This window comes from Bactrocera dorsalis, chromosome 1, assembly GCF_023373825.1.
Source record: "Bactrocera dorsalis isolate Fly_Bdor chromosome 1, ASM2337382v1, whole genome shotgun sequence".
Classification (NCBI taxonomy): domain Eukaryota; kingdom Metazoa; phylum Arthropoda; class Insecta; order Diptera; family Tephritidae; genus Bactrocera; species Bactrocera dorsalis.
Window position 1 is genome coordinate 102,317,967 of NC_064303.1, and position 16,338 is coordinate 102,334,304.

General features: G+C 36.0%; 2 protein-coding genes across 3 annotated transcripts; both read left to right on the forward strand.

Moving 5' to 3' along the window:
* The first annotated feature begins 1,501 nt into the window (after positions 1–1,501).
* LOC105231147 (V-type proton ATPase subunit S1) lies at positions 1,502–3,069 on the forward strand. Its single transcript, XM_011212276.4, has 4 exons — positions 1,502–1,686; positions 1,751–1,853; positions 1,917–2,157; positions 2,294–3,069. Exons 1-4 carry the CDS (start codon positions 1,598–1,600, stop codon positions 2,932–2,934), a joined length of 1,074 nt encoding a protein of 357 aa, XP_011210578.3. The 5' UTR covers positions 1,502–1,597; the 3' UTR covers positions 2,935–3,069.
* A 2,366-nt stretch (positions 3,070–5,435) lies between these two features.
* On the forward strand, positions 5,436–15,553 carry LOC105231148 (solute carrier organic anion transporter family member 74D). 2 transcript variants are annotated; one of them, XM_011212279.4, is made up of 9 exons: positions 5,436–6,034; positions 9,183–9,437; positions 10,384–10,637; positions 11,835–12,087; positions 12,307–12,633; positions 12,703–13,054; positions 13,129–13,267; positions 13,355–14,000; positions 14,995–15,553. In XM_011212279.4, exons 2-9 carry the CDS (start codon positions 9,227–9,229, stop codon positions 15,141–15,143), a joined length of 2,331 nt encoding a protein of 776 aa, XP_011210581.2. In that variant the 5' UTR covers positions 5,436–6,034; positions 9,183–9,226; the 3' UTR covers positions 15,144–15,553. The 2 variants fall into 2 exon arrangements, with proteins under 2 accessions (XP_011210581.2, XP_019847628.2); XM_019992069.3 differs by having other exon boundaries at positions 9,198–9,437.
* Positions 15,554–16,338: the final 785 nt, after the last annotated feature.

Consider the following 16,338-nt stretch of genomic DNA (forward strand, 5'->3'; position numbering starts at 1 on the left):
AGCAATATCGCTCTCACCACTACGGAGCGTATTGCCGTGTGTGTGTGTATGTACTTGTATTGCCAAACAATGCAACATGTTGGGTATGAAGCAAATTAGCATTGAAAGTGTTGCAAATCGCTCTAAAAAATCGAACCGGAAATCAGCTTCAAGCGAATTTAATTTGCCTTTTGATTTGAAAAACATTAGGACCGAGCTGTCGTTTTTGTTGCAATGTACCTGTCAGCCAAATAGCTTATGTAACTTATTCCTATCAAACTTTTTCGATTGATGACAATTTATCAATTTGGGTTCCGCCGATATAAAGTTTTGAAATAAGTCATACGCGTGCTGGGTAGGATTTAATTTACTGAATTATCGTCAAAATAGCAAGCAACTATACAGTGCTTTGTGAAGCGAGAAATCATAACTCCTGTTTTCAGCTCAGCAGGATTCTGTGATATATACATATGTACATATAAATGAAATTAAGGGGTAATCCTTCCTCCAAAAATGCATTGCATCGGGGCCCCATATACTATGTACTTAATATATTCTGGGTATGAACAAAATGTTTGAATTTAAAAGTTTTGGACTCGGAATAAATAGAGAGATACTTGGAAATCTTTCCACACCCCATTTCAACACCCTCACTTGGGAGAAAAGAATCATTTTGACGATTTTCTCCGCAAAAATCGGCGATTTGGGACACATTTTTATTTTTCTAAATTTCTATGTAAGTCCAAATTTAAAATTTTTTTTAACAAAAATGTGCCCCATACGATTCTGCAATTTTCTGCATTTTTAGATTTTCGCTACAACCAGTAGTTTAGAAGTTATAAGCATTTTTGTATTCGCTTGTATTCGGCAGCTGCTTGCTCCATGCTTCTGGTCGCCTGGTAGAAATCTGAGATTTTGGCACCAAATTGAGTGCATTTTTTCTGCAGCGGCGGCGGATGCACCAAAAATTTTGGTGGGGCGTTGCATACGCAAAGGCGCCAAATTGGGAACACGGAAGCGGTCACAGTAGTAAATATTTTGCGTTTTATTAACAATTTCTAATCAGCATGACGAGCTGAGTCGATTTAGCCATGTCTGTCTATCCGTCTGTCAGGTTTTTAAGATACGTCCTTTTCTCCACAAGGAACTACTTATTTGTTGGAACCGCTGATATTGAACCGGTATAGCGTATAGCTGCCATACAAACTGAAGTTCTTGTATGGAAAACCTTTTTCTTTGATGAGATATCTTCAACAAATTTGGCATGGCAATCTTGCAATTTCCGAAGGAATGCTTCAGATCTGTTCGCTATAGCATATAGCTGCCAAACAAATTGTCTTATGAAAATCAAGTTCTTTTAAGGATAATTTCGAATTTTTGAAGGCTTATAATAGCTTTGGTGCAACGAACCTTTTGCGTGTGCACTCTAAAATTTTACTCAAAGTCAAACATTAAGGAAGTAATTTTTGACTCACAAAGTACTTATGTACGTACTTCATAAAATTGTTCGACTGGGTTCGTATTGTTGACAGTTTTGCACTGATTTAATTGTCAAAACGTTTGTGTAATTTTACAAATTTCATAGCACAATTCAATTTTATCGGACGTAATATTCAAAATGCAGAAGCATTTCATTGGAATTCTTGTACTTTCTGTGCTTGTGACCGCAGCACAATGTGGACCCGTTTTGATTTGGCATGCTGAAGTGTGAGTTGCGTTATATTTATTATAAGTATATACTGATATACTGATTTTCAATTTTCCCCTTTAGCCAACCGAAATCTGTGTTTCCAAGAATAAGTCAACATGAATTTATTAACGAAATAAAACCGTTACTGGAGACGAAGATGGTCGCAGCCTTTCTATATAAAACGGTATGCTGCTAATTAAAGAAAAGTTGTACAAAAATTCCATTAAAAATTATTTAAATATTAAAGCTAACCTTAAAGAGTTTCCGTTGCGAAGGCTGCTTCCCATTTCTAAGTCAACAAACACAGGCATTCTTCTACGCTAATGTTGAGCGACCTGAAAGAGCTCTTTTAACTCTAAATGTCACAGCACATTTAAAGGCTACCAACGAAGGAAATTTGGATGCTCCTTTATCGTGTAGAGTTGGGGCGTTATATACGATCTCATTGGATGTATTAAGCAGAGCGCAAAATCCAATGAGAAGTTGCGGTAAGGAAATTATTTTATTATTTATTGAAAAGGTGGAATATCCTCGTGGAACTTATTTACTTTAGAAGTCTTACCCCCCCTCTAAGATGTCTTTCAATGAATATTTAGTACTAAATATTGCGCACTTGTTTTACAGATGATGTCATAAAAGCCATAACGGATGCCTCAGGCTGCGGAGAAGTTGCCTACTTGTTCTTGGGTACTCAAGGTGAATCAGATGAACCAATCGGCCATCTTCACCAACACAACCAGCTCTCATTTTATTTCACGGAATTTCAGACGCAAACTGCAGACGAAGTAGAAACTATCCATTTGCAGAGTATGAACGTGTCCGGCACGGATCCCATATTGACAGTTGAGTTTCAAGCGAATAACACAAATGCCTCGCTGACCTTCAGTGTACTACTTAGCAATGGTTACTTCGAGATAAAATCGTTTAAATACAACGAAACGCAATATTACGTAACTGATCTGTATGCACCGCAAACCTCGTCGTATTCATGTGGTAAAATATCACTCCATAATGATAAGGAGGCAATTATATTAAAAAGGGTGCAATTGCAATATGATAAAGACACACGTGTTGGTGATTTCAGGTTTAAGGATGCCTGGACATGTGAAGCCTTCACATCGCCTGCCATTATATCTGGTATTTTTATCACTGCCATACTACTCACTGCTTTGTCCGTCGGTATTGGTATGCTGATGAGTGTGCAGTCACCAACTAAGTACGAATCGGCAACCGGACGTAATCTTTATATACACGTTAGAGATTGAAGTGCTTAACAAAGCTGCTGACTGATTTAATTTAGCAATATACATTTGTTTTGTTTATTAAAATAATTAAAGAAAGGAATATTGATACTTGAATTTAAAAATTAATCTTACTCATTTAAAAACTATTTGCAAAGTTCGTCAACGGTTTGTGGTGTCAAGTTCATTTTTACTGTTTGTGGTCTCTATAACATGTAGTTTAAGATGGTTGACTGATTGGGCTATTCCACCCGGTCATATTTGCTGAAACTGACGATGGGTCTTCGGGCCATCATGAAGGCAACAGATCTACCTCTGTACGTGTAGAAGTATATATCGCTTATGTACTCGGTCGATCGCTCCCCGTTAACGATAGCAGGGATCATAAAGCCTTTATGGTCCGTGGAGGAGCTTTCATTTAAAAAGAAGAAGTCAGACTTATGCAATATACAAGTATTCACTTCGCTCCCTCATTACTACTGCACTGGCAAATGACCTCTCTAACCTTGCCGTTCTCAAGATATTGGTATCTAAGTCACGACTCTGGAATTTCCATAAAACATTGTTTCCTGAAGACAAAAAAGTTTGTTAATGCAAAATATTCACAAATTTTTACAATTGAAAAAGTTTTTCTACGTGTTTTGTTTAGCGATCAAACAAGCTCAGGTGATCGATTTTCGAAGAACAATCCGGCACTCATCAAGACGCAATCTCCGCCGATTTGCGATAACGTATGAAATATTGTTACTTAATATACATTTGAATGCGATCGGCACTTCAATTAATGGTTGTTGCCTAATGAAAGTAATCACAGGCACCCGAAAACATAATAGTCGGCTTTCGAAAGTAAACGGCTATCTCCCGACTTTTCTCGCTTCTTCTCTGCAAGGAACTTGACACTCTCCTCCACTAAATCCGTCGCGATCATATTCACGAACTGGACGAAAGAGTACAGACTCCATCTTAACATTATAGTCGATGAAATCAAATTTCCGACTGCCAATAACCCTAAAGTGGTATGTGTTACATTCGAAAACCGGTGTTTCTCCGTGATAATTTGCAAGCTACAGAGCCTCAACAAAATCCTCAAGTCGTGGTTCATGGGAAAAAAAAACAAAAAAAAACGTTGTTGACAACATACAAGGCAATTGGCCGGTCGTAAGCTACGTCGCACCGATATGGTTACTTGGATGTATGGAAACGCAGATGAAGAAGATTCAGACGTGTTAAAATACTACACTTCGAACTATAACAGAATGCTCTTGATGTATTCGATTGAACGTTTACACAGCGACGACCAGTCAAGAAACATAATGAGCTTCTCTCTAAGCAGTTTCTGCTGAAATATTTTGGCAGAAATCATTCTTGCTGTCGTCTGCTTGAAGCGAAGCTGCCTCCTAGGAACATCAAGAGATTTTTCCTTGATTACTTCGACAACACCGACTAGTCTTCGGACGCAACTAACTTTAGACACGCACTGACCGCCATTCAAAGTGGAGCCATTAAACACCTTTACCGATTCTCTTTCAGAGAAAAGTGTAATTGGAGCAAAATCAAAACCCATTTCAGACAATAGCTTGAGTTGATACTACTGTTCGGGGTTTCCTGCAAGGCAGGTATGTCCAAAGGGATGCAATGAAACCCTATTACAGTGAAACTTCGATAAGTCGTAACCTCGATAAGCGAAAAACCTTGATATTTCATAGTATTTCTTCGGTCCCTAGAAAAATTCGCGAAAAATGCATGTATTTCGGTCCCTTTGATAACTCATATTTTTCTTGAGACAAAAATTGAAAAATGTGTATCAAAAGCCTCTACAACAATTAAAAAAAAAAAAGAAATTATTCTTGCCGTAAAAAACTTGACTTGAAAAAAAAACTTGAAAACTTGATAACTTGAAAAACTCCATAACTCGTATTTAAATTGTGGTCCCTTGCAAATACGAGTTATCGAAGTTTCACTGTATTATCATTATTCGAAGATGATTATATAATAAAAATTTGTACAACTCTATATTACAAAATTATAACAGTTAAGTTATTATTTTTTAATTCTATGAAATTATGTTCATTATCGTTACAGTTTGATAGAGTAGTTAAAGTAAATACTATATAAGGAGAATTTTGTTGAAAAATGAACGAAGCCAAAAGCGCCACATCATTATATAATATTATCATTGTTGTAAATATACGTATGTATGTATGTTATAAGCACATGCGATGTATTATACATATGTATGTGTAATCGCTATCACAGCGACTTTCTCTTCCGTTCTGTCGGCACTTGTAGAGGACCATGACGTAGCCATCGCTGATATCAAACACACCAAGCAAGCATCTCCTCGAAACCGAACCTAGCATGTGTTAGTACACACACACACTCAACGTACTACATGTAAGCGCATCATATCTCTCATTATTGTCATTCAAATAATGAAGCTTGTATTCAACATTTGACAACGCAATTATGATTAATAGAATGCAATGTGTGGCGCGGATTTGAATGTGGCCCAGTTGTGGAAATCAGTGTATTTCGGCACGCCAAGCCGATATCAACGGAACTTTTGCTCAATTTAATCGCAGAAATTGTAAAGCGTAATAAATTATAGTATGGACACTTGCTTTGTGTGAACTAAATATGCAAAATTGAAATACAAAAAAGAAATTATGTTAGCAAATCGGCATTTTTCATTGTTTTCTTAATAAATTATATAAATAATTGACGTGAAACAAATAATATTCAATATTTTTCCGTTACATGTGAAAGCACTAAGTAATGCAATACATAAGAATAATAACTGCAATTAGTATTGCTAAATTGTTAAGTGTGCGCTCATACTTGTAAATTTCGATTGGTCTCTCCAAATTACGAGTGAAGACCCAATTTGTTGATAAGATTATAAATAAGCGATAAATACAATAAATAATTGATAATAAACAGCAACAATATTAATTTCACACTATTCAGGCTAAATAAAAGAATTACTCAATGACTTTCAGTAAATGAGCGCAGGTGGACGGCGTAGAACGTGTTTGGAAAATAGGAGCATTTTATAGTGAGCAACGGCAGAATTAACAAGAAAGCCGTGAAAACGAATTTAGAGGAAACGAAAAGTGTTATAAAGGTATTTGGCATAAAACCTTGTGCAGTTAATTGAAATTATTTGAATTCGCGTTGCGAAAAATAACATGCAATATATGTATATATAACATATTAGGTTGTCAAAAAAGTCTTGCGGTGAAATGAGCTCTCCAAAAAGGTATAGCATGATACCGATCCGACGAATAAAACTAGAACTACGCGCTTTCATGTGAAAAAGAAAAGATTTAAAAAATATATATTAGTGATATTTCTAAAAAAAAAAACAGTTTAAAAGAAGCAAAGTCCAAAATATGGCGGAGCATGCGGAGTGCATAAAAAAGGTTTAAAGCATATGCGGCTCAAAAACGATATATACAAAATAAACAGTTAGCAGCGGAAAACAATAAGGAAATTATTTTAGTTTAAAAGAATTAAAAAATTTCATATTAAAGAATTTTCTACTAAAATATGCATTTTGATATCTTGCGCAAGAATTAAGCCTCAGCTACACTTCAAAACGAAACAAAAGAAATTATAGCAAAATAAACACAAATAATAGTTTTCAAAACTGCAAATATTTGACAAAAATAACGGAAGTTTGCACACGCAGCATTACAGTTTTTGTAATATTTGTGAACCTTTCGAACACATTTTTGTGTCAACTACAGCACGATGGCGCCTATATTGGCCAAAAGTAGCCGAAATTTGGCGTCTTATTTCGTAAAAACTATTTTATCGCAAAAGACGTTCATGATAAGCATATGTACCTGTATGAAATACATATGTACATAACTACATGAATTCCAAATATATTTGTACATATGTAAATATACATAGAAATGTATATACATCGATTAGCATATTATCAACAGGCGTCTTTTTGGCACTTTATATTACGAGTATGTTGCTACATGAATATAGATGTATATATGAATATATAGTAGGGTGGAGAAAAAAAGAATACTTTTTTCGCTTCGTACTCTGGAAAATGGGTTCTTAGACACCTCTTTGAAAATCTCTCCAAACATGAATCTTCGATTAAATTAAGTGTTTATGAGCTATCCATAGCCAAAAATCAACAAAAAAAATGATTGAAAAAAAAACATAATAAAAGAAACTAAAAAACAAGATAAGTGCCAATTTTTGTTGAACAGTAAATTTCTACAAAAATTACGGGTTTTTTGATTTATAATTATTTTTTTTAATTTACATTAAAAATCGTATAAAAAAAAAATTAAAAATTACCAACCTAACCTATATACTGTTATTATCTTTTAAATGGTTGGGTTTAGGAAAGAATCGTAAGAGTTCACTTTGCAGAACACAAATTTTCCAACAGAAGTTATGAAACCAAACATTTTTCAAGTAGTCAGAAGCGAGATATATATTTTTCTATCTGATTGTAAGAAAAAGTAGCAAACTATAAGGCGAATCCCGTTAAAAATAAGAGCTCATTATGGATAGACTTTCGTAGAGGTGTCGAAGAAACTACTTATTTTTCAAGATATCAAGCGAATAAAAACTTTTTTTTGACTCACCCATATACATATATAGATATATGTACATATATGTTGTATATACTTTTGTACACACGCCCGCCTTTTCTTGTGAAGTGTGTAAAAAAGTCGCCTGCAAGGAACCTTAAGGTGATAAGCGTTAATTGTTATATTCTACCGTATATATTTTATGTAATGTAGATAATCGAAGATCATTAAACTCGAACGGTATTTGCTGAAAGGCTGAAATGTACATAAATATATATGTATGTATGAGAGATAAAAATTATACAGCTCTACAAACACAAATTATTTTTGCTGCCCAAATTTGAAGCAAATTTTGGTGCTTTCAATTGACATTGGGCTTGCAGCGCAGCTCACTCACCCAGTTGGCTCTCTACAGAGCAGTCGTGTGCCGAATTGAATATAAAAAATGTTAAAAGTTCGATGATCAGATCTCAGCCACTTCCTACAAGTGCGATGACAAATGGAGTGATCTGCTACTTAATAAATAAACGTTGAAAGAAATTAAAATAAACAACTTAAGCATATAAGTCACCAACTAACAAGTACTTTATAAGAATTGCCTGACTAACGCTAAATAAAGCTAGTGAAATGGAATGTTTGATATCGCACGATCTCCAGGCCATGAAAAATAAATAGGTAACTTGTCGATCAGAAGTGTCACAATGATTATTTGCGCTCATAGAGGAACTGTTGTGTATTTATATATATATACATAAAAGTATATGTTCGTTTACATGTATTGTGTAAACTACATATCCTCACCTAAAATGCAAAACAACCTATCACAAGAAACTAGTAATTGAGTTTTTTGTTGCATACGATTCACTACACCATATTACATATATACATATATGCATCGAATTTTAAGCTTCCGCTATCAGATATAACCAGTAGATAACCAATATGTAACCAGTAGATAACCAATATATAACCAGTAGATAACCAATATGTAACCAGTATATAACCACTATATAACCAGTAGATAACCAATATACCTATCAGATATAACCAGTAGATAACCAATATATAACCAGTATATAACCACTATATAACCAGTAGATAACCAATATATAACCAGTATATAACCACTATATAACCAGTAGATAACCAATATATAACCATTTTATAACCAAAACTAAAATTTTGTTTCAATATGAGTGGTTTCTATTACATCGTTTTCCTGCGCCTGTAAACGAATGAAAATTTATGTTACTTTATTTTGCATTTTAAGCTACGATTTATTTTCTATAGAGCTGATAACTGACTACAAAAACTACTAGAAATAATTTAAGTGTTATTAATTTACTTGCCGTTAATAAATATTAAGTAACTTAATGTTTTCTTACAAATAAGACATGCTTTACATTAGGTAGGTTATACAGCATATAGCCAGTCATTAATTAAAATATTTCATTTATTGCTATTTTTGGTGACAACAATGACCGTCAAAATTTTTTTACAATCCGTCAGTCAACTTTATTAGTAGCGTAAAACCTCATATCGATCAGAAAAGTAATCTAATCAGTTCGGTTTTTAACGGTGCTAGTCAAATATTTCGTGTAATCCGCTATGCGTCTAAAATGTAGAAATTCATGATTTTTATATTTTATGCAAAGTTTATATTGTAATTTTCAAAATTTCCTTTAATAACTGTTATTCGTTTAACAGTCGCCACTTTTGTAGCATCAACAACTGAATGCTGAGCACTCGAAATGGCGGAAGCGCAACTGCGTCAACGACCCGGTGACTACCTATGCGGTTTAGCCAAATGGCATCCCGCTTGGATGCAACGCTACGCAACAACAAAGTCATTTATGTTGGTCTATGGGCTGCTGGGCACCATTCAAGCCATGTCCTACATGTATTTCGTCGTCACATTAACAACAATCGAGAAACGCTTCAAGATTCCTAGCCAAACAACAGGTAAATATTCGAATTCTAAGCGACTAGTGGTACATACATACAAACATGTAATAAAATATACGCACCGAACTACATATAAAATGAAGGCAGTGTACGGTGCGTATGAGCAACCAAACGGAAATGGTGATGACTTCAAAGCTATTTCTTGTGTCTGGCACTATTGAAATATGTTTAAAATTTTTTGAATTGAAAAAGAAATACAAGTGTTTTGTTAACCATATATTTATTTTGAAAAAAAAAAAATAATTTTTTTTGTGCCGCGGCACTTTGAAATTATAAACGGGTTTGGACTTGATTGAACGTCATACTTTTAATGCTCAATATTTTCTCACTAATTTAAAAAAAAAAAAAATTAGACTTAAATTTCTTCCTAAGTGCACACACCAACTAGTTGAAGCCTCGCTTATACGCAATCGTTTAGTGTAATTATATACGTGCATATTCATATAAAAATCTTGCTTAATTAACGAATATGCTATTTTAAGAATTATGAATTAAAAGCAAACTAGCTACACCGGTCAACATTTTCGAATTTTTGTGTAATTTCAGTTTCTCCTACACCAAAAATATGCAAAATTTTTTATTTGAATAAACTTTGTTGTTGTAGCGCTTTTTTCGTATTTCCTTTATGTTCATATGGGCTCTCTCCACCTTGTAGCTTTTTTTGTATTTCTTTTCTGTTTTAATGGACTCTCTCGTATGTAAAATTAAATTTTAAGATCCAAATTTACAAATTCATGTGTTTTTCAATGATTAAAAGCAGAATTTAAGCATGAAAACAGAAAACCAAAAATTTTTTTTGTTGCCCGGTGCTATTATAATTCCTTCATTATTTGCGTTTTTTTATAGTTTATGCCTTAAACATACATAAATGCATATACATATATTAATATACATTATTTACCGTTTTTTTCCATTTCACACTTTTTTCTTTACCGTTTATTAGGCATTATCTTGAGCGGCAATGAAATATCGCAAATCCTGCTCTCGCTTATACTCAGCTATATTGGGGGTCAACGAAATCGCCCACGTTGGATCGCATGGGGCATTGTGTTTTGCGGACTATCCTGTTATATATTAGCTCTGCCACATTTCATTTATGGCGCCGGCGATGGCGCACTACATCTCACCGCGGAATATTTACAAGAGCAGTCGTCATCCAACCTGACGTTAAATATGACAAGTTCATTCTCATTGGTTGTAGGTGAACAAAATTAGTACATTTCATGTTATCATATCAAATTTTATATGTGTGTGTGCTATATTTACATATGTATACTTATGTGTGTGTGGGCGTGTGTGTTTGGTGTACACAATAATTTAGTTCAATTTAAGTCGTCCGAATTCAAATTTACTGAGCGCTAAGCTCAGAAGTACAATACACATATAGACAAATACATACAAACTTACACTTATGGACAAAGAAATGGGTTTGAGATCTGACAAAAATTATGTATATATTTGAACCAAAAACAAGAAAAAAGTCAGCTTCGTCCACACGGAAGTTATGATACCTTTCTCCTACAGCAGAGAAGCGAATAAAGTGGGCTCTGTCTTGATTTTGAATGGCCACTTTGTATTGCAACATACGAGTATATGCTATAGCGATCCGAAATGAACAATATGTTCGAATGTTGTAGCTTTGTCTATGACAATAATCTGTACCAAATTTCATAAAAATAACTTGTCAAATAAAATAGCTTCCCTTATACGAACTTCATTTGGATCGGTCAATTTGTAGAGCAGCTATACACTAAAATGGTCCGAACTGAAAAATATATGGTCTGTATGAGAAAAGCAGCCACCATGCCTGACCAGTGGTTAGGTGACTGTCGCGCCGCGATGTTATTCGTTTTAGTTGTCACAACGCGACGTCAAGTGAAGCTGGCGGCCAGCTGGCTCTATATAAGTGAAGCAGGCACCGTGCCTGGCCAGTGCTTAGGTGACTGTCGCGCCGTGATGTGATTTGCTTTGGAAGTCGCAAGGTGGCTTCAAGTGAAGCGCTGGCGGCCAGCTGGCTCTATATAAGTAAAGCAGGCACCATGCCTAGCCAGTACATGAGTGACTGTCGCGCCGCGATGTGATTTGTTTTAGCTGACATGTTTTAAAAAAGAGGTGAAGGTTACTTTGATGCCTTGCATCCGAAGTGCAGATCACTATGAAGTAATTAAAAGAATTCTTATATAGTCATTAAATTTAATAGATAGGAATTATTTGGAGTTTTATAGGACGACCCCTGTAGTGAGCTACAGCTTCCCCTACCTCAACGTCCACACACAATGTTATCGTATGTAAATATTTAATATATATGCTAATATGCGCTGCACAATAGAAAACATGTTTATAAGTAACTATTCCATTGTTTACTAATTTATCATTGTCATAATTTCGTTTTAGAACGCGTCCATACGAAGTTCGCAAGAAATGTGCGGTCTAATGAAATCATCACAAGAATGCGAGTCTTTTCTGTCCATTGTGCCGTTGGTCTTGATTTTCCTCTCGCAATTCGTGTTAGGCGTGGGCAATACCTTGTATTATTCGCTGGGTCAAACGTATCTTGATGATAATACGAAAGAGAGAAATACGCCGCTCATGTTGGCCGTGGCCATGGCACTCAGAATGATCGGTCCGATCGTGGGTTTCTTTTTGGGTAAGCTCAAATTAACTAACGGTAACTGAATGTGACAAAAAAAAAATAATTTCTCAAGATGTTATAAGTTTATGATTACCTTAATGGCATTATTATTTTTCGAGAATTTATTCTTAAATTTAAACTTACCTCACAATATTACACACGATAACAGTTACTCTAAAGAACCCTTTCCCATTTTGAACATGCAATTTTTTCCGATCTCTACCATAATTTCAGGTTACATTTCATTAAATATGTATATTGATCCCTTCAAAAAGCCACTAATCGACAATAAAGATCCACGCTGGTTGGGTGCTTGGTGGTTTGGTTGGATGATATTGGGCACTTTGATGGTGCTCTTCTCTGGTCTAATCGGACTCTTTCCCAAACAATTGCCAAAAAAGAAATCGGAACACTACAACTCACACTTGCCACGGATGATGCGTTTGGAGCAGCTTAAGAAGGAAGATGGCATATCGTTGGGCAGCACGCTATCTCTTACAGCCGCGCTGGATGCAAACGCAGCAGCTGCGGTTGACGCGGACGACTTTCCGAAACTTAAAGGTTTGCCGTAAATTTAAATAAATAACTAATTTGATCATTAATAAGCTCTGGTGTGCATTCTTGCAACAGATTTTCCGAAGGCCCTGCTGCGTTTGTTACGCAACAAATTGCTTATATACAACATCATATCGGGCGTATTCTATATTTTGGGCGCTGCTGGCTACATGACATTCTTGTCCAAATATATGGAGGTGCAATTCCATAGAACCGCACAAACCGCCACGGTTGTAGTGGGTCCAATATCGATAATTGGCATGGTGATTGGCCTCATTGGATCCGGCATCGTTATATCGAAGAAACATCCATCGCCGAGCAAAGTGCTAATGTGGAATGTTATAGTGGGCTGTGTGTATATTTTGGGGCAAACGTCGTATATTTTTATGTATTGTGGTGATACGATATCTCTGCAGAATGGTGACAAGTAAGTAAATTAATTTTCGATTTAAATTTTTTTCATTTATTTGTTGTTGCTTTCTTTTTTGAATTTTCTCTCAGCTATAATTTCACCAATCAATGTAATAAAAATTGTAGCTGCGATAATGTGGCGTATTCGCCGGTCTGTCACGAGGCCAGCGACACAACATTCTTCTCTGCATGTCATGCGGGCTGTAAAACTTGGGACGCCAAAGAGAAGGTGAGTTTTTGAAGAATTTCGTGTATACGCATGTACTTGTATGTCGAAGTGTGTACAATACTTTTTTAAAAAAATCTTTACTTACAGACATTTTCGAATTGCTCTTGCATTAATGTTTTGGACCCCGTCTTTACGAGTACTGTTCCCTACACGTCCACCACTCCCAGCTTTCTAAGTGACTTAAGCACCAAAGAACAACAACCACTTACACAGAAAAGCTCAGAAATTATCAATGGTATATCTACAACAGGAACGCCGGTACCAGTACCCACCATGCTACTAAACAACGATGACATCACCGTACCAACAACAGCAAGCATATGGACAACAACACCAAAACCAACAACAACGGCTGATGAACTGCTCACACGCGTCAGCCGTTCTGTGAACACACTCTCCGATATACTCACACCAGGCGTTTGCTTGAAGGGCTGTTCTGTGGCCTTTTACAGTTTCACTATCGCATCGATGGTTGTCAATTGGTTCGGCTCTTCTGGGCGTATTGGCAATCTATTGGTGAACTTTCGCGCCGTTGCCACGAAGGATAAATCCTTTGCACAAGGTCTTTCCCTAATGATGATTAGTTTGCTTGCACTTATACCGGGCCCCATTATATTTGGACGTATAATAGATTCAACTTGCCTTGTGTGGACGGAGACTTGTCATGGTAGAGGCAATTGCCAATTGTATGATCAGACGAAATTCCGGTACTATGTAAATATATTAGCGTTGTGTAAGTATGAAAGTTTGAGGTATACTTACGTTAGGGTGTCCGTTATTTACGGAGTTGATTTTAATACCCTGAACGGAGTATATTAAGTTTGCCACGAAATTTATTACACGTAGTAGGAAACGTCGAAGGCATTATAAAATATATATATACACATATATGATCAGCTGAGTCAATTTTACCATGTCGGCCTGTCCTTTTGTACATTGTTTGTCCCGAAAGTAATTGGACTGCTTTTCTTCCGCCGCGACTGTACTTCAGAGCGTGCGCGTACAGACTGGATTCGGTAGAGGGCGTCCCTAACTAACGAACGAGCGGCTGGTCAGTTGTCACCGAGCACCTGGAGAGTCAGGACAAACATTTTCGCGCGGCGTGGTTCTATGAGTGGTGCAAGCCGAAAAACAGCGTTCGTTAGAGCAGAGGTACGCGATTAAATTCTGTGTGAAACTCGGTAAATCAGCGATAGAGACGTTTGATGTGATCAAGCTGGCTTACCCAGATGTTGCTTTGGAAAGAAGTGATATGTTTCGGTGGCACCAGGCCTGTTTGGAGGGCCGGGAAGAGGTCGCTGATGAAGGCCATCAAGGCTCATTGTCTTTTTTGACATCAAAGGCATCGTCCACCACGAATTTGTTCCTCCTGGACAAACCGTCAACGTCCAGTTTTACATGGAAGTCCTTAAGAGACTCAAACGAAGGGTCGATCGGGTCCGACAAGACATCGCATCCGATTGGAAGTTGCGCAACGACAACGCCTCGGCTCACGCCACCTTCTTGTGAATTTCTACCTAACTAAGGCCTTCATCCCAACGCTTCCGCAGCCGCTCTATAGCCCACATGTGGCCCCTCCGGACTTTTACTTTCCGGACAAACTCTGTATATTTAACATGGGATTTTTGATCTCAAAAAAGTCTACCTAAGAAATAACAGACACCCTAATCTATATAATATGTATGTGTATATGTGCTTAGTGTAAAAAAAAAAATATTTCATTACAGCGCTTACGTCGATCGGTGTGATCTTCGACATTTTGGTTTGGTATCATGGCAGACATCTTGATTTATATGGCGAAAAGGAGGAGCAGAAGCTCAAAGAAACGCGTCAGAGAGATAAACCAATCACACCGCTTTTAGCACATAGCTCATAGTATTATTTAATGTACGAAATTTGCGGTTTGGGCTCATGAAGTCCTACCATTATGCCTTGTATACGTATGAAGCTTGTCGCCTTGTAAAAGTATTTGCATAGGTTTTTGAAAAGTACTCAAGAAATTGTATAAATCCTTCTATTTACACAAATATGTATATAAGAGAAAATTTGTACATATGTATGTAATTGAAGAATGCACATGTAGCAAGTATACAAGTATATTCATTCTAATTTATTTTCCTCAGTGTGTAAAATTATATATATTCCCTATTATTTAATTGAAAATATGAACAATAATTATTAAAATGAATTTTTATAATTTTAAGTTGATAAAATCATTGTTTAAAATTAAAAAAATATATATATGTGTATGTAAAAAACGCAAATATAATTATAAATATGCCCTTAGCGATATAATTTTATTTACATACATATTTTTGTAGAAAATTTTATAAAATTTAAGGGTTAATGTATATAGTTGGAGAGCATTTTGATAATGAATTGAATATATTTGCACGTTCGTCCGATTAAAACATAATAGAACGTGCGTGCTTGATGAAAAAGTTTTGAATTTTAATAATCAGTAGTAATTGCAAATAAAGTTAGCATTTTAATGCAAACTAATCTAATCTTGTCTGAAAAAGTATTAGCAACTCGTTATTCAGTGCAACATTAAGAGGTTATGGCTAGTACCACTTGTGAATTAAAAAAAAAAATAGATTTTTTTGCATATTTTATTATTTTATATTTTACTCAAACTTTTTATAAATTCAAAGATACATATTTTACAAAGAATTTGTAAAATTTTTAAAGAAAAATATTCAAAACTAGGTCATTCCAACGTCATTTCCGGCAGCACCTCGGATAAAAGTAACGCTCTTCGCCGAATACGCGCAGTTCGACGACCAACCCTCCACCAGAAGAACCGCGGAACGAAGAAGGCCTTCTCTCTCCTTGTCGACAGATGATAGAAGACCAGCGGAGCATATAAAGGCGATGAACCTCGCTTCAAAGAGAAAGATATGACAATAAGCACAGGTGGTACAGAGGACCAAAAGTCAACGAACTAGAACGTCCTGGCACAAGAAACGATACAAGAAGACAGCGACTGAGTGGAGTAGGAATCGTAAGACAAGACAAGAAATCCGGAAAAGGGTACTCGTATGAGCCCAGAATCTGTGCGAGTCCCAGCT